This window comes from Hippocampus comes, unplaced genomic scaffold (genome assembly GCF_001891065.2).
Source record: "Hippocampus comes isolate QL1 unplaced genomic scaffold, H_comes_QL1_v1.1 scaffold154, whole genome shotgun sequence".
In the NCBI taxonomy this organism is placed as follows: Eukaryota; Metazoa; Chordata; class Actinopteri; order Syngnathiformes; family Syngnathidae; genus Hippocampus; species Hippocampus comes.
In genome coordinates, this window is record NW_017806278.1 from 190673 (window position 1) to 218279 (window position 27607).

Sequence of the window (27607 nt, forward strand, 5' to 3'; positions counted from 1 at the left end):
ACTTCACACTGCCCTCCGGGTTACTTCGGCAGTTGCTTGTACCTTCTCGTCCTTGGTCACACATATTTTTATTATTATTATTATTATTATTTTTTTACCGGCTTACCCATTTCCCAAGGGAAATCAGTCATCCTTACCATGGTAGACGATTTTCCAAACTGGCCCATTTCTCGGCTCTACCCAAGATTCTATTGTCATTAAAGACTGCTCAGTTGCTCATCCGTCATGTGTTCTGTTGTTAGCAGTCAGCGGTCTGGAATTGCAGCTTGCTGTCAATGCTGTATCTTTTATTGTTATTATTCTGATTCAGAGCTTGTTTCATGTACAATTCACAGAGGGCACTGGCAAAGAATGGGAATCTGGAGCGCAAAGAGAAGCATTTTATCACGGTACACATAAGATACGATCGTTAGCACGCTGCAAAAGTGCGTCCCATCCCTCCGCTTCAGGTCTCAGGATGCCGATCCTCCAGGACCGGAGTTTTACACCACTGGTCTAGAGAATTCAACACTTGGACACAACGTCAAGGTGAGGAATAATCTGAGCGAGATTTGGCATCTTGGAAGTCCTAGAAAACATGACTGATTGGTAACAGGCATTCAGGCTGGAGCGCCGGCCCTCCTCTGCCAACTGCTGGAGACAAACAAAAACAGATTCATTACAGCCACCAGTGGGACCAAAAACTATGCTGGTGAAAGTAAGCCGTGCCATTCTAAACTCCGATCAATACCCTTGTACTTTGAAGTCAGAATCACAGAATTCATCACTGAAAATTACACTCCCCTCGGTTGGGCCACCCCATTTGTTTTGTTTCACAAGGAAATAACACCCAGTAACGAAACAATAGTACTGTAATTGGATGGCATCATTCTCGCGTTGACGTCAGACAAGCTAACACATTTACGACCTAAAAGTGGGTGTAGCAAAATCAGCTAAAAGCCCAGGAAACAAATGTAGGATCACAACTTAATCCCTTTTTTTGGAGAGGGGGCTGGACTCGATTTTTACTGCAGACATCATTTTTGAGGCCAGAACTATAAATTAAGTGCTCGTGTTTGCCCTATTACAGGGACCTTTTAGCAGCATATAAATTCAAAGTCACAACAATGCTTGTCTTAACACCAGTGGCATAATTATTCTCTGTCTCTTCTTTGTGGACAACATTAAGAAAAACTTTGTCAGACCCGTACTGTAAATTCTATAACATTTTAATGGGGTTTTAAGCTACCTTGGAACTTAGAGGTGGTTCAGTCTTCACTGTGTAGAAATGCTTTGAGGTCTGCTGTTGACATTGCCCCGTCCCTCTTCCTCTTTGGATTGCTATGCCATCATTTCGTTCAACTTCCCTTTGATGATTTCCCTCTCTCCACAGCCCAACTCATTTCCCAGTTCCTTCAGCATGGCACTCTCGAGAGTGTGAGGAAGATCTTATCAGTGGAGTTCATTGTGAGTTTCAGCTTCGCCGGATACATGCAATTTGCTTGCACATCTTTCTTTTTGAGTCCCTTGATGACTTCACGGAAATCCAATATTTACTGTCGATGAATAAAATGCATGATCACTCTGCAGAATGCAACACCAATCGATTTTTATTGATAAATGCATAGGCACATGAATATAATAATGTTTTAACCATCAAGTAAACATTGTGAGCATGCACCCTCAGGGACACCCCAGCATTCCAGATGCACTTTATAAAGCTAGGTGCCTTGCTAAAGGGCATCTCAGCCATAAATGTAGGGGCAATCCAAGAAAATGTCCTCAGTTTGTCCTCCTCTGCAGTGAGGTCTTTGAATACGATGGCCCTTTCAAAGTCTCCATTCATATTTCCATATTTCTCAAGAGCGGTGTTTCCAATCTTTTACTGAGCCAATTAAGGCACATATTTTAGGTTCGATTTTGTAGATATTATTTAGCCATGATGAACAATCCGCACAAACAGTTTCCACCATTCTAAACAGTTTTTACACGAACTACATTTACCTTTTAAAATGCAAAATGAAGAATAAAGGCCGGCGCTGTAAATTTTTTTACTTCTGGTGGAAGTTCTTCTCCTCCAGCTTCCATTTAGAAGAAGAAGAAGAACGGGGACTACCACAAGAACTCACTGTGCCATAAAGTGCATCAAGCCATCAGGATTGTACCTTTGGTCACAATGTGACACAGGATTCTGGTTTAAGGTAGAACAGAACAGAATAAATCTTTATTGTCCTTGTCCACCACTGTTGGGGTGGAAAATTCTCCCTGGCTCACCAAACACAATAAAAATAAAGGAGAAAATAAAATGAGAAGAAAGGGAAAAAAACCCAAATAAAATGCACACTAATTAAATTGGATACAACATTGACTATTAATTATTCAGAGCATTTCATGCGTTGGCTGTGTCACTTTGCAGAGAACACTAATAGCACGAGATGCAAAGGATTTCTTCATACAGTCTTGGAGAAGAGCTCTGTTGCGCTACCCAGAGTGTAAAGGCTCAAACTGGCTGGATCGAGGATGAGAGCGATCTGACAGGATGCTCCTCGCCTTTTTCCTCATCCTCTCAATGAAAAGCGGAATTAAAGGCTTTTGAGGTTTGCCAATTATCTTGCACAATCCTCGAAAGTTTATTATTAAGTCTACAATTTAGGTGACCGTACTAAGCAAGAAGTTGAAAGGTGAAAACACTTTCCACCATAGTTTTATAAACAAGCTCCAGAATCTGTCCGCTGACTCCAAGGCACTGTGAGCATCTCTTAAACATAATCTCTGTTTCCAGAGCTCAAATTGAAAATGTCCCAAAGTATTTAAAGTTATTCAGTTTTAACCATCAAAGAAAATACTTGTTTTGTCTCCAAATCTGGTTTTGTACAGATATCTAGCTTTTTTGTTTTAGCCTTGTGCATTTCTAGACAACTAGCATGACATCATGTTTGAGTATAAGCCAGCTAGGCTGCTTCACCAACAGCAGGGGTCCCCAAACCTTTTCCTGTGAGGGCCAAATAACTTTTCCCTTCTCTGACGGCGCCGGTTCAGTTTGTAACAAAAAGTGTGACAATCGCAGGAGGTGTCTAGACGTCAACATTTATTGTTTTCCAAAAAGCCGCACAGAGCCAGAGATTAACCCTTTCTGGGCTCTTGACAGGCACAATTCATGAATAACCAATCATTTTTCTCTTACCTAATCTTTTTGTCAGTCGTCAATTTTTTATTTGACACAGGTGCATCGTGGATTTTATTTTCTTTTTTTTAGGGAGGGGTTTCGGATATGCCACAGACTGCAGAAGGTTGGAATAGAATGTTACTTTCTATGCATGTACAAGTCTTGATGAGGTGGCCAGACTTGGAGAAAAATGCATGTCTGCATTTTATTGTTCATGGGCCAGGCAAAATGCAGAGGTGGGCCACTTTCGGCCCACATGCCGTAGTTTGGAGACCTCAAACCTACAGTGTCTACTTATTAAAGAGGGCCAATTAAGGCCATGTCATCCACATATTTAAACAATTATTTTGTAAAAAGTGAGAATAACACTGAGGAAAGATCACACAGTGCTTTCAGTGAGCATATCGGACATGCTCCCCCAAACACAGACCCTTGGTGGCCAGCAGGAGAGAAAGTTCCTGATCCAAAGCACAAGGGATGAGTTCATCTGAAACCACCTTAAACTAAAAAGAAAGATCTTAACATCCGGGGCAGACGTTGCATTGTCCTTGTGCGCTGCAGGAAGACAGTGCGCGCTCCACTCACTTTCATTTCTGAACGCAACCTGTAATCAGCAGCTTGCGTGTGAAACGATTCCATCTCTTCTGCCTGACGCACTTGGCTCCAGTTCAGGCTCACGAAGGAGTGCGCTCAGAGTGTATTTCCAAATGCAACCACGATGAGGGAAATGGAATTTGGGGGGCAATGAGCGCCAATGTTCATGGTCACTTTTTTTTTTTTTTAACTTGTCTGTCTTAGAAGGAAGAAAAACAGCAAAATAGTGAAGGAGAATTGCAATAGATGAAGTTATGGTCATAGATGAAAACCCCGCAATAAAGTGAAGCCGCAATAACCGAACTGTGAAGTAAGGAGGGAACACTGTATCTGAAGTTCAGTTTGAAACATTTCTACAGAGGTAACTCTAATTTCCGTATGCAGGCAACGCCAGCGTATTGGAGCTCAATTATTCGAGAACTTGCTCTATTTTAGCTCTCAGCATGTTGCTAGCAAAAAAAGCTTGAGATCGGTGCTTGGATCATTTTGTGTGGCAGACAAAATGATCTCTCATGGTACACCAGTGTGCTATGGTGCGATGGTTGGGAATCACTGCGCTCGGGAGAACATTTGGGTCATTTGATGAAATGCGGGTTGTGATCTTACTTCACTGATCCAAAATAAATACATAAATAAATAACTACAAAAAAGAGAACACAGTCATCAGAGTTTAACTCCAAGTTGAGTAAACAAGACTGACAATGGGTGAAAAGGATCTCTAAAGGAATGGATTTTTTTTTCAACTTTTGGGTTGGCCACAGCCCACTGCCCTCCCCTCTCGCCCATCGCAGGACAGTTTTACATTTTCACAGTGCCCTCACCATTTGTAGTGTGGTGGTATCTGCATTCTTATCTCCAGAAGTAGCTCAGGTAAGTGGCTCAGGAATGACACCCTGACATGAGCTATGTCCGGCTATCCTATTGATGCAGTATCGAGCCATACAAGTAGTCACTAGTTGTCTTGACTTCATATCTTTAGCATTTTCAATCCTCACATTTCAGGGATGAATGCTAAGGCAAAAACTTTTTCCAGTTAATACGTACTCCATCCATTTCTCCACCATTGATCCTTTTCAGATCACAGGGAAAGCTCCAACCTATCTCAGCCAAGTTAGGGGCAGACATCCATTCCATTGATATGTTTTGATTTTTACATCTGTTAGAGTCTGTTTGGTCAGATTGGACTTGACTGATCTGACTATGAGCTGAGAATAATCTTCCCGCGGGCATGCCTGCGGATCACAGGCATTGAGCAGACACTCTTTGTTTATTGGCGTCTCAATGCTGTCTCGTCATCGCTTATGAAAACTGGGGCTGTGAATGATCCGTGCAAGAACACCAAAAGATTCCACCATGTCAAGTGGTTTCTCCGTTTGTGATGCGTCCTGGGTTGGTTGAAACAAGGGCTGCAGTGCTGGAGTGGATGACTGATCCACAGTACTGATTCGAGGCAGGAACTGAGCCAAAGCTGGGACACCACTGTCTCTGCCTTGAAGCCGCCGCCGATGGTTTCCCAAACTAAGAAGTACTCCGTGTCTGACAGAGATGTAGATGCTGTATCCATCCGACATGATTTGCTCCCTGAATGTGCAGTCATCTCCACTGTAGACATGCTGTAATGGAAATGGCCACACTTAATATATTTTCAACTCATCTATTAGCAACAACTTGAACTAGTCCCCGGGTTGCTTTTTTTCCCCTTCCGAGACTACAACAATGTTCTTCAAATAACATGATCAAGATGTGACAGAAACTTACAATTACATTCAGTCGGATTGAGATATTGTACTTCATATTAGGAGCGCTCGGTCAACACCTGTTACCAGCTTCAGACTTTTAATCTGTTTTGTTTGTCTAGTAAATAATGGACTGCACCTGGTCAGTGAATTGCTTGAGTCAATTGTCAAAATATGCTTGAGACACTGCTAATGAAGTCACTTATATAGCTATCTTAATTGAGCTGTAATTAATCAAAAGAAGTGCAATATTTTTGCCAAAACCTCTACAAGTTGGAAGTCCACATTCCAAAAACATGTCTGGCAGGTTAATGGAACACTCTAAATCAGGATTGTCAAATTCATTTTTATCGCGGGCCACATTCTAATTACCGTTTCCCTTGGAGGGCTGTGATCACTGAAACTATATAAAGAAGTCAAGAATAACAATTAATTCAATTATTGTTTAAGTGTAATGAAGCGTTTGGTAACAATAAAATGCTTACAATATGTCACTGTTTTATTACATGTGAAAATTTGAAATTTTGATGCAGATTTTACCAAGCACCATGGAAGTTGTCATCGTTTATTTGCTTTCGCGGGTCACTTAAAATGATGTGGCGGGCCACATCTGGCCCCCGGGCCTTTAGTGTGACACCATGCTCTAAATTGTCCCGAGGTGCGAGTGTGGGCGCGAATGGATGTATGTATATGTGTGCCCTGCGATTGGCTGGCAACCAGTTCAGGGTGTCCCCCGCCTGCTGCCCGAAGACAACTGGGATAGGCTCGCGGATAAAGCGGATCGGAAAATGGACGGATGGATATGTAAGTGCACATTTATATCCACAAACACGCATGTTGTTTATACATGTAGATAAGGAATTGGGTTATAGGTAGGGGGCAGGACAAGATAAGCTTTATAGTCAAATTTGAAACACAAGCTGTAACATGCTAATCATATTTACCTTGAATCACACAAAAGCTACTGAAGTGCCATAAAGTGAGTGGAAAAAAAGCACATGCTGGTGTCCGTTGATTTGTAGATATCGGGTTGGCCCTTTCATTTCTGAATCATTATTCTTCGGGATACTGCATTAGTGTTGGATTACAAAACACTTCATAATTGTCTATTGTCATGTGCTACCTAACTTTTGCAAAAAACAACAAAAATATCACGAATTAGTTATGTTGCATGTAATATAGTTGTTGGAAGAGAAAACAAAGTCAGTATCCGGTGAAAAAAGGAACGGGTAGCAAATGAAGATTGAGTTTCAGTTAAATTAAATGAAAGTTATGGATTATAATAGATGGGGTTATTTGTTCTCAGGAGTGATCAAATATGCTTGACTTTTTTTGACAAATAAGACCTTTCGATTAAATAAATAAACAAGACGTTGAAATGCTGCTGTTCTTTCAGTTGTTCGACATCTGTTTGTCTTGGCCGGAGCTCTCTATTCCGAGACCAAGGTTGTTTTTGCTGGCACTTTTCATTCAGGTTTTTCGTTCTGTAAACATATCCCATCCTTTACAAAAATGGACAAAGGCCGATGAACCAAACATCTGTTTGAAATGAATGACTGGACGTCTGGTGATGTCTGAAGACAGACGTTTACAGTTTTGTGACATGTAAAGAGAGAAAAATGGTGAGCAGCAATCAACCACGGCACATTTGTAATCCTCATTTGGAAATCGTATGATTTGAGCAGACAAAGATTCAATATTTGCTTCTGAAAATGTTGACATGACAAAGATGCAGCAGGTGCACATGAACCAGACACCAAATCTCCACTGATTAATTTCTGTTCCTTTTCAAGGTCATTTTTATATTAATTGTGGACTTAGTGACAGATTGTTTATTTTTTACATTTGTCATCTCAGGGTCCTCGCCCGGCCCTCATGCGTGCCCCTCCCTGTTGATTTTCAACAATGCCCTCCGATGTTCCACCTGTGCTTCATTGCCTCACGCCTTGTGTGTTTGGTTACAGCAGTTGCTCTTCCATGTGCCAGTTTTCACGACAGTGCTATGTGTACCAATCCATCCAGTCAGCCATTTTCTATCATACTTTTCCTCATTAGGATTGCAGGAGAGCTGGAGCGTAACCCAACTGACTTCGGGGGAGAGGCACAGTGTACCCTGGACTGGTATCCAGTCAATCACAGGTAAGGCTAGGTGATATTTCTATATATATCACAAGAGATGCGTAATCAATATCAATAGAAATTGTGTTCAATATTATCCATCCATTTTCTGATCCGCTTATCCTCACAAGCGTCACGGGGCGTGCTGGAGCCAATCCCAGCTGACTTTAGGCAGCAGGCGGGGGACATCCTGAACTGGTTGCCAGCCAATCGTAGGGCACACATTGACGAACAATCATCTGTGCTCACACTCACACCTAGGGACAATTTAGAGTGTTTCATTAACCTGTCATGCATGTTTTTTGGAATGAGTGAGAGAACCGGTGTACCCGGAGAAAACCTGCGCAGGCACGGGGAGAACATGCAAACTCCACACAGGAAGGCCGCAGCCGGAATCCAACCCTGCACCTCTGCACTGTGAGGCCGACATGCCAACCAGTCAACCACCGGGCCACCCCGCTCAATATTATATCCATATAAAAAATAATAATAATAAATCAGGACAGGAACCCCGATCAGGGCACTCTGCACGCTGTCAGCAGAGGCTACATTATGATGTTAGATTTGTGCCACAATTACAAGGACCTGCAGAGGAAATTTGGAGGAACAAATGTGTGTTTTCAGTGCGCAAAAACCATTACAGTGAACCTTGTCCACCTAACAAGCCAAGACAGACATACAGAGCCACCGAAGAAGTGTGTGCATGTACGCATGCTGAATACAATAAAAGTATGACTTAAAACTTAACTTTGTATGAATAAATTAGCAGTCGCCTCAGTGCAACTCTTGCAATAAGATGACTGTATATTGTGCATGCTAACACCTGCGGATGGATATATGGTGGAGCAGTAAAGGGCTTGCTTGCTCTGGTGTATAAGATGTCCTATGGCATAATGAACCAGCTAAAAAGATGAAGTTGCCCTGAGATGAATGGTCAACTCTAATGCATGCACTCCAAGAGAGTGTTAGTTCGCAACACTTACATTGTATCACCAGCGAAGGAAGCTACATGTAACTGCATAACGATACTGCTTTAGGGTAGTGTCTTCCACCAATAAGCATTTACGTTGCGCGAGTGGAGGAGCATGGATGTTCACAACATTCACTACATTACAATGTCAACAACAGTGTAGAGTGCTTGAAAATTACTTTTACTGCCAGATATTTTTTTTAATAATTTTTTTTTCCTCTTGATCATCGTGCTTGCTTTAATTACATCCAATGAATTGTTTTTGTTTACTCAATAATGGTTTCTCTCATTTTAAATGAGTTGTTAAAGAAAAAAAAAAAAAAAGATAATCTGTAAGAATTAATGCTGCACCGATACCGATACTGGTATCAAGAGGGGCCCTGATGCTGTCATCAGTATCTGCAAGTACTAACAAATAACGCGCCGATGTCTTTAAACGATACCAGTATAGATCTTTGAATGCAGCGTCTTTTGTCTCGCGCTCGCACGACACTCACTGATGCGTGATCACGTGTGTTTAGTGCATGCCGAGCCACCGACTGAAATAAAATACTTTTTGTGAAACATTTTTCAGCTCCAGTATATCACCCAGCTCCACTAAGCATATTATGTTTCAAAAGCCATTTATTTAATCTTTCTATTGACCCGTAGTAGTTTTACAGTTAAGGATTATATGCTAAAATAAAATTACCTAAATTCTGTCTTTTTTTTCTCCGGGTTCTTATTCACAACAGTAGAAAGTTGAAAAAGTACACACAAACACACGCGCACACACACGCACACACACACACACACACACACACACACACACACACACACACACACACACACACACACACACATACCTCGAAAAATATGGAATATTTGTATCGTGATACACTTTTCAGCCATATCGCCCAACCTAAATAACAGGGGATATAAAAAGAAAATAACCATTCACACTCGTATTGACACCTATGGGAAATTTAGAGTCTTCAATAAACCTACCCTGCATGTATATAGAATGTGGGAGAAATATCATGATCTGCCATTGTCTAACATGTTGATAGCCCAGCCTACTCCCAGCATACACCAGTTGTTTACATGGACCTGTTTAACTTCCATCCATTTTCTTTAACACTTGTCCTCATTCGGCTCATGGGTAAGCTGGAGCCTATCGTAGTTGACTTTGAGCAAGAGGTGGGGGACACACTGTACTCCACACCAGTCAATTGCTGGGTAAATATACACTAGACAGCTGACCGTTCACTTTCAAGCACATACAAACAACAAACAAAATCTCAACGTCATACAAATAAAACTGTTTTTTGTGTTCCAGGCATAAAAGAAAACTCTTAAGCCAAATGACTGTACATGTGAAACACTGGGAATTTTCACATCGGGTGTAGAAGAATTTACTTACCGATGAGTACAGCTTTCCATCACCATGCATGCAAAGGAACTGTGCAGTCTCAATGCCTCTGATGACAATACAGCCTGGATCCACAGGGCGAATCTCCAGTAGGCCTTTTAATCACATTTAATAAAGAGAGTAGAAGCAGAAGTCATGAGCGATATTATTGGCAAACACCGCATTCTGCACATTAAAATTATGGACACATTACTTACTATGCAGACTTTGATCGGCCGAGCTGAGAATCCGACCATCTTCATGAATCATCAGATGTACTCCTGCCCTGGCAGCATACAGGTGCCGAAAGCGAACTGTCTCGCTCCAGCTGTTGTGTAAGGGGGATTCCATGTTTGAAAGTGCTATATCAACAAATGCTACCACAACAAATAAATTAGCGACTAATATATTGACCTTATGTAGCAGAAGCATGATTCTTCAAGATCCCTGATCCTATCTGGTTTCTGCTATTTGTTCTTGTTTGACAGTATCAAGTACTCTTTTCTCTAGCCAGCCTTTTAAATGCGGCCCTTATCAGTTGCTGATAACCTTCTCCCCCAAATCCAATTCCAAGAAGCATTCCAACACACCCCTTCACAACGTCCAACTAAATCGTTGTTCTCATTGGCCTCAAAGAGGTCCAAACACAACAATCATTAAATCAAGCATGAACAGAATCCAACCCCACCTGCAAAATAATAATTAAAAAAAGCAAACAAACAAAAAAAAACTGAGTGAATGACCATATAACATCGTTCTTTCCAAAATGTATACATTTCTAGATTACTGGTAACTTAAATGCATTTGAGGGAAAACTGACTTTTAGCATTTGGGGGTTTAAATTAAACTTTTAGATGACAAAAAACATTTATATTTTGCAATTATGGCCATCCATGACCAATATTTATGTACTGGAAAAAAAGGCAATCTTTCACAAAAAATAACCAATTGTTCAGTGCAGAGTGCACCATTAGCACTCGCCAAATGTGGGTGAATTACATCACTGAGGGGTGATTCACTCTGATAAACATTCTACATACGTTTTCCACGGAAAATGGGCAAATCTCAAAAAAAAAAAAAAAATTGAAAGAAAAGAAAAAAAAACAGATTTGTGAATCATGGGCACCAAAAATACAGTGGTTGACGGTAGTTTAAAGTTGTAATACCACTAGTCACCACTTGATGGCAGACATGTTGCACTTTTACTGCTCTCTATTACAATGTGAGTAGGCCTAGTAACATTTTGTGGATTTGGAATGATATGCTGGAGAAACATGGTACCTGAGCAATATTAGAATTTTGAGTGAGTTAATTCTTGTGACAAAATATAGAAAATGAGTTCTTGCACTTAATGTTGGTTTCTTGTTCAGCCGGTTTTGTGCTGTCCTTCAACGGTAATTTTGAAGCATGAGAGCCCTTTGCATTAGAAAAAGAAATATTACAGTATGTTCGGGCAGTGGCTGTTTTAGACATGAAAATGTATTCCCAAAAAATGAAATATATTAAGAGCGCATATTTGTCTGTATTTTGTGAAAATTTAAAAGAGCACTTTTTGTGAGGCCCTCTAGAGTGTATGTAATAATATATATATAAATAAAAAAATATAATGTGTGTATGGCATCTGTAAAAATAAAGCAATTGCAATAAGATAATAAGACATGATAGTATTATGTACTACAGTACTATGAGTATTGCTTGTACACAGTATTGCTTGCACACAGTGTTTGCTCAATGGTCCATTCATGAAGTGTGACGTCTCTGCTGACAGAGAGTCAGACAGAACGGCGGTGATAAGATGAAGGGGGTGTGTTTCTGTGGCTGGGACAATGAACTTAAAAGTTGAAACAATTAAGGACCGTGAGATGTTCCTTGGTCATAAAGGGAGCATCGTAAATAAACGAGCAAAGACAACATGCTCTAGTTGAAGTGTATTTTCATTGAGGAGCTGGTCCCTGCCGGCATCCCTCTGGAATGGCCACTGACTGAGCCGGGATTTTTGACGGAAATCAACTTCTCTGACCCAGCCATTATGGTTGAGTATAGATTTTTATTTTGGTCACATGCTGATGTCAAAGTCTTCTGAAATGCGATGCACACTCCCACTCTCTTGTGCCTGTCTTCTTATAGGGAGTGGTATGAATGATCATAGTTACTTATTACATATGCATTGCTTACACATAAAATACCTTTGTGTTTTGATATCCCCTAAAAGCCTTTAGGGGGGCAGGGTCACCCATCCATGTGTTTTCCAGAGCAAGATGGTCAACTCAAAATACAATTAACATTCTCTCCTACACTGGGAAAGATCTGATTATGTTCAAAGAGGAAGGACATGGTTCAAATCATACTAATTGTGAAGAGTTGTTGGCCTTTCTGAATAACAAGATTTTCAGGCCTGGTCACTTGTCTTCTTCTCAAGCGATGCAGAGTCCACGTCACCCTCAAATGATATCAAATGGTCCTGTTAAAATCCTGATGTCCATATCATATGACCATCGAATTAGTTCTCAGAGCACATTCCATCCATGCGGGTCACGTGTCAGCGCAAATAAAATTTAAAAAACTGCAAATGCATCCTGCCTGATTGGCACACCAACCGCGAGCTCATCATGCAGATGCCTCTCCAACTTCGGATAGTCATTCGGAAGAACCCTCAAATTCAACTGAAAACAACCCACATGGCAGCAATCACAAAATAATTTCAATGCTGCAGCCTGCTTGACATATGAAACAGCAGTGCAATATTAAATAAAAAATAATAATTATGTTAAACGCGCAACCGCCTACAGAAGGCCAACACATCAAACAAATCAAACATCACACACTGCAGGAACGGCAACCTGCAGAGTCCGAAGTATAAAAATTAGTCCAATATTTATATTCTAAATTAACATAAAATGAAAAACTAAATGATGAGGTGAACAAATTTTGACATATGCAAGATGTAAATACACCAGAATGTGATCCACAACGTGGAGAATAAATGAAAGATATATAAACATGCCACCTTCTGCTCCTACAGCTGCAGTGGGAAGTCCCACTGCACTAAAAATCAAGTTAAACAACAAAACAAAACAACAGGTCACATTTGTCCCCCTGAACCCAGTGGAAGGCACAAGTGTCAGCCTCACTATCCAAGTATTTCCTCACACTGTCAGGTCGTCCCAAAGTCGATGTCACACACCATGTTGCTCAAAGTCTCTCCTGTTCAGTGCGGATACAGACGTGTCCACCGACATTATTGTGACAGGCCTTCTCCAAATGACTATTTTGATTGACAACAATGCCCCACATTATTCCAATTCTATCAAAACACACCTAAAGTAAAAAGTGATAACTGATCAGTCAGTGTATCCCATTTGTTTAAATATATAGCATATACACTTTAAGGTGAGAGGAGTCTGCCCTCTTCTCACGCTGAACTCTAATTATTCTTAGCCATTTCCATTCCATGTAATTTCTAGCATGCTACATCTCTCAATAAAACAATTCAACACTTTCTTTTTGATTGACCCATATTCGCAAGACATAAGTGCACTTTGATGGCACTCTCTCTCTCTCTCTCTCTCTCTCTCTCTCTCTCTCTCTCTCTCTCTCTCGCACACACTCACGCACACGCACACGCACACACGCAAACTAAAAATCAAGTCTCATGCCAGGTGGCAGCGTTGCTATAAAAATTCTGTTGAGATGAGAAAGAGTGTGCTTTTTAATAGTTTGTTCAGAAAATACAGTGTTTGACTACACTCTGGCCTTGTTATTTTGCCTTTCGACACACATACTTAAGAGACAATTAAAGGGACAGATGAAAACCCACTCTTCTTTCATGCGTTTTCGCCTTTGTCCATAACTTTTCAGATCATAAAACTTGACTTTGCAACAACGCTAAAATACTTGTCGGAAAAAAGTCTTAATTTCTTCTTAAATGGCATGAAAAAGGAATTAATCACATTCCCAATTTACTGAATGAATCTGGTAATTTGCTGTCTGATGAGCAACAAAGTCCTTCCGCTCCTTTTACAAGCCATGGTTCACTGCCAAACTCATGCAACTTAGAAAAGACAGAGGCCGCCTTTGGAAGCGGAGATAGGGCACTGTCCAAACACACCTGAAACCAATTGACAAAGGAAATTAACATCGCAAAGAGAAGTTATGCAGAGAGGCTGGAAAAAAACAGTTTTCTGCTTATGACTCTGCATCTGCCTGGAATGGCCTGAAATCAGTTACAAACTATAGGACACCATCTCCCCAAGCAGTGCACAATAACGGACTGGCTGACAAGCTAAACATGTTCTTTTGCACTTTCCACACCTGCCCACCTCTACCAGAACCTACCCTATCCACACCCCCGCCCTCATCCCCTGCCCTGGAGATCCATGAACAGGATGTGAGACGGCTCTTGAAGCAGCAGAAGATTAAGAAATCCGCAGGAACCGACAAGTGTCCCCCTCCTGCCTGAAAGTCTGTGCTGACCAGCTGGCTCCGGTCTTCAAAAAAAAATCTTCAACAGATCTCTGGAGCTGTGTGAGGGCCCATCCTGCTTCAAATAGTCCACCATCATCCCAGTTCCCAAGAAACCAGCAACATCGGAACTGTCGCTCTGATGTCTGTGGTGATGAAATTCTTTGAACGCCTTGTGCTGAACCACATAAAGAACGTCATCGAACCCCTCTACATTTTGCCTACCGGGCAAACAGGTCTGTAGAGGATGCAGTCAACATGGGGCTGCACTACATCTTCATGCACCTAGACGGCACAGAGACCTACGCAAGGGTCCCGTTTGTGGACTTCAGGTCTGCGTTCAACACCATCATCCCGGAACTCCTCGCTTCCAAACCTCGCCAGGTCGGTGTGTCCCCTACAATCTGCCAGTGATCCTCAGCTTCCTGACGGGAAGGAAACAACAGGTGAGGACATCATCATCAACACTCACCATCAGCACTGGGGCCCCCCGAGATTACGTCTTCTCCCTCTACACAAACGACTGCACCTCAACAAACCCAGCATGTCAAACTCAAAGTTCTCAGATGACACCACAGTCATCGGTCTCATCAAAGATGGCGACGAGTCTGCGTACCGACAAGAAGTGGAGCGGCTGGTGCTCCGGTGCAGCCAACACAACCTGGAGCTGAACACGCTCAAGACGGCAGAGATGATCGTGAACTTCAGGAAACATCCTTTGCCACAGCTGTCCCTCACACTATCCATCTGCCCTGTGTCAACCGTCGAGACCTTCAAGTTCCTAGGAATCACAGTCTCCCAGGACATGAAGTGGGAAGTCAACACCATCTCCATCCTAAAAAGGGCCCAGCAGAGGATGTACTTCCTGAGGCTGCTGAGGAAGCATGGCCTGCCACAAGAGCTGATAAGACAGTTCTACACAGCAGTCATCTCATCAATCCTGTGTTCTTCCATCACGGTTTGGGTCCACCACAAAAAAGGACTAAATCCGACTACAACGGACAGTTAGGACGGCAGAAAAAATCATGAGCACCGCCCAACCCACTCTTGAGGACTTGCACACCGCAAGAACTAAGACAAGGGCATGTAAAATCCTCCTGGACCCCCCACCTTTTCCAGCTACTCCCCTCAGGCAAGTGCTTCCGATCCATGCGCACCAAATCCAGCAGACATTCAAACAGCTTCTTCCGTCACGCAATTAACTTCCTAAACAGTAACCCAAATCTATCGTGGCACTTCACAATTTGGCACACCCCTGTGGAACAGCATTACCACAACAATCACTGTAACTCCAGTTCTGTACTTACTTGAACCATTGTCACTGATCTATTTTACACAGCACCAGGCACTTTAAAGCGCTCAAGGACTTTCTGTACAAATGCACACCTAAAGTTGTTCTACAAATAATGCTACTGGTAATTTAAAATGGTGCAACGATTATCTGCACCAACTGCACAAATGTCATAGTATTGTATTTTACCACTGATCACTTTAGCACTGCTTGATACTTTGCACATTGTCTCACAGCTGTCATTGGGTGCTACTGCACGACGGTACCCTGACATTACCGAAAGTCTTTCAATACAGTACCTATTTGTCATGTTCTTGTTTATCGTAGTTGCTTGTTATTGATAATACTCGTGTCGCCTGTACTACCGGAGACAAATTCCTTGTGTGTTCTACATACTTGGCCAATAAAGAGGATACTGATTCATGTCCGGAGGCAATTTTTTCTTTGTTAGAATTACCATACATATTATTCCTGATGGTCTGATTCAGCTGTTAGTAAACCGCAACCCTCGTGAGGATAAGCCACTTGGAAAAATGGATGGATTGATATCCAGCTAAGGTTTACCTGTTTTACTGTGCAGTTTATTTATTTATTTTTACATTTAATGCTTTTTGTCAGATTTGTTTAATTATGAAATCACACATTTACATGAGAATTGATTTCATGATATTATATCATCAGATATATTGTTCAATTTTAATATTAATGAGATAGTTTGTCTGTGTCAATAAAATCCTGAAAAAAAGTTCACACAAGCATATTAACCATAGGACAGATAAGGCCAGATATATGTAAAATGGCATATACTGCTTTTTTAAAAAAAAAAAAAATTAAAAAACATTTAGAAGTATTTTCAAGTTAGATTACACCACATCTACGTTGCGATATAGTTCGGTCAATGCATGAGTCTGAGAGGTGACTATCCCTCCCCATACCCTCCATGGAGGCCGTCAGCTTATTACCATCCAATGAAGCTGCTCCTGTCGGCTGGATGTTGCTGAACTGCCAACTCCAAACAGCAGGATACCAGTTATCTGAAGGCCAATAATGTAGATGTCTTCCACATCCTCTACGGACGGGATTGCCGGGCACACCATTCTCTACTTCTGCCAAGCATCTAAGGCAGGGGTGTCTAAACTCGGTCGTCCCAGGCCACTGTACTGCCTGTTTTCCAGCTGTCCCAGGGGAAACACACCTGATTCAAATAATCTGGATCATTCTAATGCTGCTTCAAAGGTGGCTGATCATCTGAATCAGGTGTGTTGCAGCCGGGAGATCTGAAAAACAGGCAGGACAGTGGCCCTCGAGGCCCAGAGCTGGACATGTCCCCAGCAACAAATGTCACAAAGGAGCAAAAAGGCTCCCCATTGCATACGATTTTATCCATAGTAGCGGAGAGTCCATCTGACTAATTCCATGGTTTGTTTTTCAGAAGAAAAAAAATATATAGCGGGAGGGTAGAATAATTGAGACAGAAGACAGCACATCTGACCAAGTCAGCAAGCAGGGAAGTAAGGGGTAAGGGAGCAGGAGCAGAGCAAAAAGCATCCACCTTCCTCAAGAGCCAAGAAGAAAAGTAATGCAGGGTTTAAGTAATCCCATTGTGTATTTGAGATATTCTTTTTTGTTGTTCGAGGAAATTGGAAGAAGAGTTGGGCCTCACAGTAAAAGTGACGGGACAACAACCATCCAAAAACTAGGGAATCTAAAAACACGAGGTGGTTTTCCAGCCCTACCCCCACAATGCTGTAGTAAATTTTGAAAAGGTTATTCTCACTATTTAGCTTCTTCAAGGAAATATGAATGATCAAAACATGGTTAAGGTACTGATGATGGTCAAAATAGTGCGGGCACCTGACAGTACTATGAAGGTATGCTTGAAGCATTCGGTACCAAGCCACCAGGGTTGTGGCATCTTTTTTTGGAGGGTCCCTCAATGAGCATAGTGAGAGGCTGATTATTTTGTAATTCATATTGTACCTATGTATGGTAATTTTTGTGAAGCTAAATACAATTTGTAAACAAGTTAATCAGCACTCTTGCTTTATAAAGTCTATGGCCACATGACAATATATTGATGGAATTGGCACTGTTGTCGACATCTATTTTATTTTTTTAACCATCACTCTATTTGAATACAGCATACTACGTATCGCTCCCCATTTACGCATGAATTCTGTCATCCCCCCCAAGCAGACCACAAGGATCTCGGGTCGCAAGATGCAAAGCTGACATCATGAGAAACAGAGACCAAATGGGAACAACATCATCACAAGGACTGAATATATCATGAGGAGGAACAAAGGCATCATGATGAGAAGTTGGATAGTTTGTTGGGGGTGGGGGGGGGGGACAAAATACAAACACTAGTTCGCTGATACTGGTGTTTTATGTATATTTGCACAGGATACATATTTGTATTAGGTAACTGACAAACTCTGTTCTTTCTATAAAGAGTTAAGAAGCTAAAAAAAAATAAAAGTTGCAATTGTGTAGAAATGAATGCACCTTACCTTGTGATAGTAGACATTGACTGTAATTTCAAAATACCAGTCAACTACAAAAACAGTGCTTAGCTGTAAACTGCCGGGCAATTTTAAATTGCACTACATGAATAATGGTAACATTTGTTTGAAACAAGGAAGTCAAATATTTTCCAAATTTTTCCATTTGGAGGAAGTAAATTGAACCTGGCTGGGAGTATTTAAAAATACAAACAAAAAAAAAAGCCCACACATGAGCATTTGGAATGATAAAATTTGGAACTGTTGGATTCTTCCATGGACATTGTGGGCTGGAGCCAACAACCAATCATGACTCAGCTACAGAAAACAGGTGTGCCATGATGGCTCATTACCTGAGCAACTGTGATGTCATTTTCAGATGACAGAAAGTTAGTAGCAAAATGGCCACCCCGGGAGATTGCTAAAAATGGGTCGATTTTATACTGTTTAACTCAGATCCCACAAATGCAATATTAATTAGGATAAGAAAACCTTTATTTGTCTCACAATGGAGAAATTCCCCCCAAAATTACAATGCAGTGTTTACACCAGTGGAAGTGCATAGACAATATTACTGTAAAGAACACTTTGAGGTTGACCCCACCTTTTTGCAGAGGGGATTCAAAGTGCTTTAAGTGCTTGAAAACCAGAGTAACAAACATTTGACAGTTAATACACAGATCAAGTCCCACAAGAAAACCTGCCTCAATACATTAAATATGTTAACAGATTTTATTTTTTATGTCTACAAAAAAAGCAGCTTTTCACTCAAATATAACTGAATTCCACGATTTTGGGGCAACAGTCCGTTACAAGCCTCTATCGCCTTGACAAGGTTTGGGAACTAACCAGATGGAGTGCGGATCCCACAAGCGCAGACTCAAAGTACGAGACAGAAATATTTACTCGTAGAAAAGGGAAGGACCGACAAAGTAAAAACAGAAATCGCTGGCGTCAAAGAGCCAGGAAAACGAAATATGAACCATAAGCGCTTGCAAACGACAAAGTCAGTTTGACACCCAAAAATGCACAACACAAAATGGTAGTGATGGGTCCAGCGACACCGATGCGTCGACGCATGCGTCGGGCTCACAGAGCAATCGTGCGTGTGCTGCTTCATGACGATCACGTGATCAACACGTGAACTGTGTCGGCGCCGCTTCGACGCAGTCCAGGCGGCGTCAACACAGTGCAGGCGGCGTCGACTCAGTCCAGGGGGCGTCGACGCAGCAAAAGCCCGCCACACAGTGTTTATAAGGAAGTGCGTCTAGCGACACGATGCCACCTGCCGAAACAAGCCAGACCTCACCCTCGCTCGGATAAAAATATATATTTGGGCAAAAAGGAAAACACACAGATTATCAGAAAAACGTGTCCGTCTGACTTCGAGCGTCGTGTCGGCTATGCTAGCTTATCTGTTGTCGTAGTTCAAAGCTTCTTTAATATGTGGCGTGTTGCGTCGGCGCCGTGAGTATGTGCTCGCGCTCACGCGCGCACAGCAGAGAGCAGCAGACTATCAACTGCTGAGGCGCGCTTCACTCGAGCGACGTTGCTACAGTACGTGCATATTATGGAGCAGCTTCCGGACAAACGCAAATTGTCCGCCGTGCAGAGCCATTTTGATCTCCTTTTGGAGAAAAATGTATTTATTCAAATCTCCTTGTCTCACCAAGTGCCTCTCGGATTTTTGACATGTCTTATTCCATTGTGTGTGTGTTCTCCACAGCAGGGGAAATAGCATGCAAGAAACGCAACAGACTGAAACTTAAAACACTGGAGCATCTTATTTTTCTAAATAAAAATTTGTGAAGACAAAGCCCACAAGCATCCTCATTGACATGATTTTCACATTATTGAAACACATGGAATGATATCGCATGGATGTGAATGATATTGTATACACTTGATCATCAAATCAGTCAGTTCAGTCGGTCAAGTGGGTTGGCTGCAGGGATTTTGAAGGTCCAGCAGGTGGCAGTGGTCAGCGACACAGTATCAGCACAGTGTGTCAGTGTGTCGACACACCTCATGAGGCCTCATGGACCCATCACTACAAAATGGCAAAAGCCCAATCACACAAAACTTAAATCAGAGCGGAATTATTACAAAACTAAAATACTTACATAACAAAGACCTATCATGAAAGGCGAGACTATGAACGTAAAGTCCAGAAAAATCTCTCTTGAGCATATCAGCAAACAAGGGCAAAAATCCAACAGTGACTTGGCAACTTGACAATCCTTAAATACTAGGCAAGGCTTGATGAGAAACGAGCAACAGGTGCACCGCGGAAGAGGAACGCCCACCGCTCCAGCTTGTTTAAAACAAAAACACAGTGTAGAGGAGGGGATCTGTCAATTTCCTTTTGGCCCTCCTTGGACACAGGTTCTTTTATTTCTCTATAAGGTGGAAGAAGACCCAACACCATGTCGTCTTTTCTTCAGTTTATCACAACGCAACACGAATCGATTCGGGCTTCTGAGAGTTTCAGATCTCGTCAGCAAGTGTAGAAAAAATGCAGTCATGAGAATATATAGGGACAATATGATAAGGCGTAGAAAACAAAGTAGTGTGTTTCCGGTAACATGAAATTTCAGCATAGGGTCGGTAGGTCGGACAAAGTTTTTTTTTTTTTTTTTTTTAAAACCCCCCCCCCCCCCCCATCAAAAATGTAAACAAAATAACCATAAAACATAAAACAAGGAGACATTGAAACCCCCGCTCGCCGTCTAAGGCGGCGAGAGAGTTGGGTACCCGGCGGCTGAGTGTTACAGCCATCTCGTGACCTTTGTGTCCCGCGTCCTAGACGCGTAATTTTCCCACGGGACGCACAGTTCCAAATAATGTGCGTTTTTTTGTGGTGTGGTGTGTGAGTGTGTTTCTTCTAATTTACTTTCGTTTTGTTTTGTTTTCAGTGTTGGGGGGGGACGCAACAGATAACGTTATGTGCGCATGCGGGTTGCTATTTTAGTCCGCAAATTGAGGAATCGCGCGGATGAAAGTTTGAGATGGCGGCGAAAAAAACTCATAAAGGTCTACTAATTACGACATTTAAGAAATGGGAATGCCAGTCTGATTTTTCGTATGAATGGTCCAAAGGGCGTATCACTAAACTCACCTGGGATGTATGCACAGAACACGAGAGCGAGATACGACGAGAGGCACGATTACGAGGCAAGTTGGTCATTAGATTTGTAGGCTAATCGCTATGAAAAATATCATGAAACAGTATCGGTTATTCTATAATTTACTGGTTGTAGCATGGTACCTTTATGAATAAAACACTTGTCGCAAAGTGTAGTAATGCTAATGTTAACTGTGGGTAGAACTAACACAGTCCTGCTATTAGTTTTTTTGTGTGTGAAACATGAAGGAAAAGGTGGTCAGCAGACTGCAGTGACAATGAAATTACATCAGACTATCAATTTTAGTGAACTTTTGACATTTCACCTTTTTAAGCACGAATAAAACTCATCGGAATGCAAATAATATAATAATTAATAAATCATTTGCCATCTTAATGAAGAAATAGTAACATGCTTTACTTTTAGGTTCCTTTTTGCAAAACAGTAAACTTTAAATATTGATACAATACAATACATCCTGATCGCGTTTTCACAACAGCTGCAGCTATAACAAAGCCCTGAACAAAACAGTTAACAAATAAAATAATAAAACACAACACATAACATAAAACATGGACAGTCGTGCAATCCTAACCATTTTTCCCTCATACACTTTGTTGTTTCAAGCAGTTTGAGATGAAAGAGGAGAGATTCAAGGTGTCCTTTCACCAGTGGATCAAAGACGTCATGCTCAAAATGTGCACAGGTTGGCTACAAGCTAAGTTTCAAAGTCAACAAGAAGCTGTAGCATCCATTAATGAAAAAAAGAGATTGGTTCACTTCTCCTGTCCCATGTAAATCCATTTCAATTCCAAGCGGTGACTCTCAGTTCCAAATACGCATCTTTGATAGATGATTACACTGTCAGAGAAAATATTCTGTATTAACCATTACAGAAATATGATTTTTATTCATTATTATAATGTTTTATTTCAAACTTTTTGGGACAGCTGTCGTATAAACCTTACATTGGGTGGTAGTTTTATAAATTTGGTTAGCACTGTGCATGCTCAAATGTTGAGAAGTTTTCATGATAAATGTTACATAAAATTTCACCAAATACATTCGTCCATGTTTTATTTGTGTACAGGGTAAAGTCTACAAATTGGAGTGAGCACACTGGTAAAAACACTGGGTCACTCCACACTAAAAAAACAACAGACTTCTTTCTGTTCTTATCACCATTCTGGCCTGTGTTTCCGATGCACTGCCGAGCATTTACATACAAGTTAAACAGTAACGAAAAACAAATAACGCCATAAACCAAATGCAGATTGAGCCACGGATTTTAGATGCTTAACCATTTTAAGATAATATTGATGCTTGTCTCGGTTACCATATATGTATGAAGTGTATTTAAAAAAAGCAGTTCTCATTCCTCATTTTGTCAGAAAATGATATTTTAAATATTTGTACATATGGTTCATATCTTTATGTTCTCTGAGCTACCATTTTCTCTTCTACCAAGAATGAACCGAGCAAACCCTCTCATTTAACCCTTTCAGGGACAGCGGTTACTACAGTGGACAGCTTATCATGTTATCAGGTTACAGGTTATCATTATTGGTGCATGAAAGGGTTAAAACACCCATGCACACAGACAGACAGACAGACACACACACACACACACACACACACACACACACACACACACACACACACACACACACAAAACCTAGAGCACAACTCCGAGCTTTGGGTCAGACCACTCCATAAATTGACTCGTTAATTGAAACAAAAATCTGAAGTAAAGGACTCCTAAATTAGGAATAGTTTACTCAATTAAAATTCTCAAAAGTCTCTAAGCACATTTCTTTTAAATAAGTCATAGGTTCATTACCAGACCCAATCAAGCCACAAGCCATAATAAGTCTTCATTGCAACTTATTTTGGGGCTGCTGAAACAAATCAATCTCTTTCACTTTTTCTTTTTCTCTCATTCTCTGCTGTGACTCAAAGCTGTCTACAAGTATTCCAGTACCACTTACCTAAATGTCCCCGTTGGCCTTCCTTTTTGCCTGCTACCTGGATTGATTTCGACCAATCTACATCCATACTCCCCCTTCTAGGGCTGGGCCATTTTCCATCATGCTAACGATAAACTGAACCACAATATCGTTTTAGTTATTATTTCTTTAAAGGTACTTGACTAGGTTTGTGTCTATTCCGGGAACTGATGAAAACCCATTTCCGTCCTTGCTTAGTCTCTCATTGCGTGTGTGCGTGTTGTTCTTAACCGGGGCAAGTACTGTACATTTTTTTCCATATGTATTCGTGTGTGGTTATTTTCTGCGGCATCCTGCTTAATCATGCGCATACGTGTGAAGTTTTCGATGCCGGTAGGCATGGGCGTCATTAGGCCTATTTTAGGGAGGCTTCAGCCTCCCTAAAAATGTCTTTAGCCCCCCTAAATAATTTCATTGCATTATTTAAAAAAACGTATTTTATTTTTCCTGTACTTTTGCTAATATATTGCATCAAATTCAATGTAATGTGGCCATTTTAAATTATATTTCGATAACCTGCCATTATTGTAATGTTAAATCTCCCAGGTTTCCTGAACGCAACAAGTGTTGCGTTAGCATTTGACGTGTCTGTCACCATCGCCACATCAAATGCTAACGCAACAACTGACAGTTCATTGCCGAAAGTCAGGTTGAGTCGACAGCATGGATATTCGACAGTTTTTTAGAAAGGTAAATTAAGTATTCAATGCATCCATGCTGGTAAAACTAGTGACTATAGTCCGCTAAAATATCTCCAGTAACAGCAGAAACTGCACTGTAACAAGTGTTCACTTTTGGATAAATTAAGGTAGTGCTTAATAAAAATTAAGTAACATTTTGTGATTAAATACATAAATAATCATTACACCAACTCTTTGAGGCAACACCTATTGAGATTTTGGCCTATATAAAATAAATAAATAAATATAAAATACATCTCATTGTACTAACTTAAATTGCATATCACGGCAGACATCTCAAAATACATAGTCTTCTGGGGGCTAAGCATATATTAATACATTTTGGTAGAGAGGAATATAGGCCTACTGTCATATAGGTTATGTTATCGGGCATCCTTCTAATTCCCTTGAACAACCAAGATTGAACTTTTGAACTCTTTATAATTTCTATTATCTAGTCCAGTTAAAGTCCAGGGGAGGAAGCCCCATCATAGTAAAGAGGATACTAATGTGATGTGTGTAGTTCTTCATAGCCTCTTCATTTTGCTCTCAAAGTGCACGGAATTGATGGATTTTTAACAGAATGTAGAAAAAAATTCTCCCGGGGGGGCATACCCCCAGACCCCCCTAAAGGTGCTGTGTTCCCCTTGGGGCTAAGCCCCCCTTGTTCTTCAAACCTAGTGACGCCCCTGTAGGCAGTGTCCAAAAGTTCATTTCACCCTACTCGAGCGAAATGAGCCAACGCCAATAGTTGCCTTCAAATGCGCCACTGGTCACCCAACTGCGCCAAACTGAATTGGGAACGCGGGAAGCACAGAGAGGCGTGTGTGGATTTATTTATTCAACACAACACCCCACTCCCGATCTCGGCTGCTGTGGAGAGTTTTTTTTTTTCAACAGCCAGCGACATCCTCTGGCCAAAGAGGTCAGCTCTGGCCCATGCCAGTTTTGACAAGCTGGTCTTCCCGAAGGGGAACATGTTTCCTCTTGGGGTACCCCACCTACACCGACACCTACCTGATCCATTGGTGAAAGGACACTTTGATTCTCTCCTCTCCGCCCGGTTCCAGCGAAAACTTTGAAGTTTACTCTGTCACCCAAGCACTGAATTCTATCCTTCGTGATCGGACAACACTACAGTACATTAATTTAGCAAGTAGCATGGCTTCACCGTCCGTCCCTCTGATAATTGCTCTTCGTAATCCCTTCGTGAGGACAATACTTGTAAAAAGTTTTGTTTATTCGCCGCCATGGAGACGAGTTGATGGAGGCTGTGATTCCTGGGTTGGGAGCGAACCGTAAACGTGTTTAGCAGGCAGTAGTCGAAGCTTGTTGCTAAACTTGCAATCGCTATTAACGGAGTCCCGCCTTGATCTGCCGACGACCGGGCTTGAGGTGACATAAGCAACTCAATGACCGTTTTGGGGCTGTCACGGCCATTGAAATAAAGAGAAATAATTTCATTCTCAATGTTTTAAGTTTTGCTGAGGCTCAAAATAGAAAACTGCTTTGTGTAGGTTGAAGTCGTACCCAGCATGCCTCAAGTTTTTTTTTTAATAGTTATTAATAATTCTGTCTTTGTTGTTGTTAATTTATTCATTACCAAGGCAGTAGTATTCATCATTTGCTTTCACCTACCTCGTTAATGTATTACTTTTCATTGACTCTTAGATTTAATTTTGCACCTTACGTTTGGAACGTAGCATGATTCACTGACACGTCTAGTCTGCCACCTTGTGGCACAAACTACACCAAGTGAAATCTGTGGGACGAGCTTCCGACATTGATCTTATCACAGTTTGCTGCTGATGACAAATGAGGATAACCACGATTGACACGATTTTTTTTTTTAATCATCTTCACGAGATATACTGTATTGTCATATCGCCCAGCTCTACCGAATGCTGCTATAAAATGCCTTCAGGAATTAAGATGTCCACTCACCACTGTGAATTTTAGTCTTGAGTGGGATAGCCTGCTCTGGCTAATCGAAGGGCCAATGGTAAATTTCAGGTAAATTTCTAAGGCAATATTGGGTCTACTACCTTAATTTATTACCTTAATATATTTGTGCCTTAATTACGCTGAAGAAGCCGCCGCTCGGTGGGCAGTGGTTAGGACGTCAACCTCACAGTGCAGAGGTGTGGGGTTCGATTCCAGCTCCGGCCTCCCTGTGTGGAGTTTCCATGTTTTCCCTGTCCCTGTGTGGGTTTTCTCCGGGGACTGCGGTTTCCTCCCACATTCCAAAAACAGGCATGGCAGGTTAATGGAACACTCTAAATTTTCCCGAGGTGTTTGTTTGAGTGTGGATGATTGTTCGTCTGTGTATGCCCTGTGATTGGCTGGCAACTGGTTGACAACTGCCTACTGCCCAAACACAGCTGGAATAGGCTCCAGCACGCCCCACCACCTTTGTGAGGATAAAGCAAATCGGAAAATGGATGGATGGATGGACACTCTGAAGAATGCTGAATTGTATTCTCTTCAGTTACAAGATTATTTGTTGCTTTCAATCCCCTGTGCTTGAACGGGTTTGGGTAAAGTAATTTTTACTTACTCTGATCCGTACAACCTGAATTGGTTGCCAGCCAATCGCAAGGCACACATAGACGAATAACCACCCGCACTCACACTCACATCTAAGGACAATTTAGAGTCCCTGCCACGCATGTTTTTGGAATGTGGGAGGAAACCAGAGCACCCGCAGAAAACCCACACAGGCACAGGGAGAGCATGCAAACTCCACACAAGAAGGCCGTAGCCGGAATTGATCCCTGTACCTCTGCACTGTGAGGGCGACGCGCTAATCAGTCGACCACCGGGCCACCCAAAATAACGTTTTGGAGACAAATTCCACAATATGCACTTGTCTTTCAAAATTTGTATAAAATTCTGCAGTCAATATGCAACTATATTTAATGTGTGTTGTGGCTTCTTGGGCAGGACTCCCTTGAAAAAGAGGTTTTTAAACTCAAAGGGATATTGTTTTATCTATTGATATTTATGTGTGTGTGTGTGTGTGTGTGTGTGTGTGTGTGTGTGTGTGTGTGTGTGTGTGTGTGTAGGGGGGTACGGTGATCTACTGGTTTGCACGTTGGCCTCACAGTGCAGAGGTGCAGGGCTTGATTCCGGCTCTGGCCTCCCTGTGTGTGTCATGTTCCGTATTAGACAGCAGGTGGCAGGCGTTCACTCTGCCGCCTGCACACCTGCTGCCCATTTGTCTGTGATTACACCTGCTTTATCTAGGCGCTCCGGCTGTCGACTCATTGCCGGAGTATTGCTTGCCGTGCCACTGCTATTGCCCATGCTCGTTAACCTTACTCGTATTCGATTATTGTTCGCTACACTTTCTTCATCCCATCGGGATTATTTAAAGACGCATATTTGAGCTAGTACATTATCTTATCCTTTTCCTTGCCGTTCTTTGCAAGCGCTTTGTGTTTTCTCGTTACATTATTTTCCTGGTTCTTGTTTTGACCAGCGTTTTCTGTTGTCCTTTAAGACGGTATTTTTTCGTTTGTAATAAATATTATTTTTTGAGACGAAGGCCTTGTCAGTGTCTGCTGCTTCGGGGATCCACTTATTCT

General features: G+C 41.6%; 1 protein-coding gene across 3 annotated transcripts; it reads right to left on the reverse strand.

Annotated features, from left to right (window-relative positions):
- Positions 1-3193: 3193 nt before the first annotated feature.
- Positions 3194-10749, reverse strand: fgf19 (fibroblast growth factor 19). Of its 3 annotated transcripts, XR_002166581.1 has the most exons (5): positions 10368-10652; positions 10172-10281; positions 9966-10069; positions 3860-5352; positions 3194-3793 (listed from the first exon to the last, which is right to left on the reverse strand). XR_002166581.1 is itself a non-coding variant. In XM_019857787.1 (3 exons), the coding sequence occupies exons 1-3, from the start codon at positions 10383-10385 to the stop codon at positions 5032-5034; spliced, it is 639 nt and encodes a 212-aa protein (XP_019713346.1). In that variant the 5' UTR covers positions 10386-10749; the 3' UTR covers positions 3194-5031. The 3 variants fall into 3 exon arrangements, 1 of the variants encoding a protein (XP_019713346.1); XR_002166580.1 differs by having other exon boundaries at positions 10172-10749; XM_019857787.1 differs by having other exon boundaries at positions 3194-5352; positions 10172-10749.
- Between the last annotated feature and the right edge of the window lie 16858 nt (positions 10750-27607).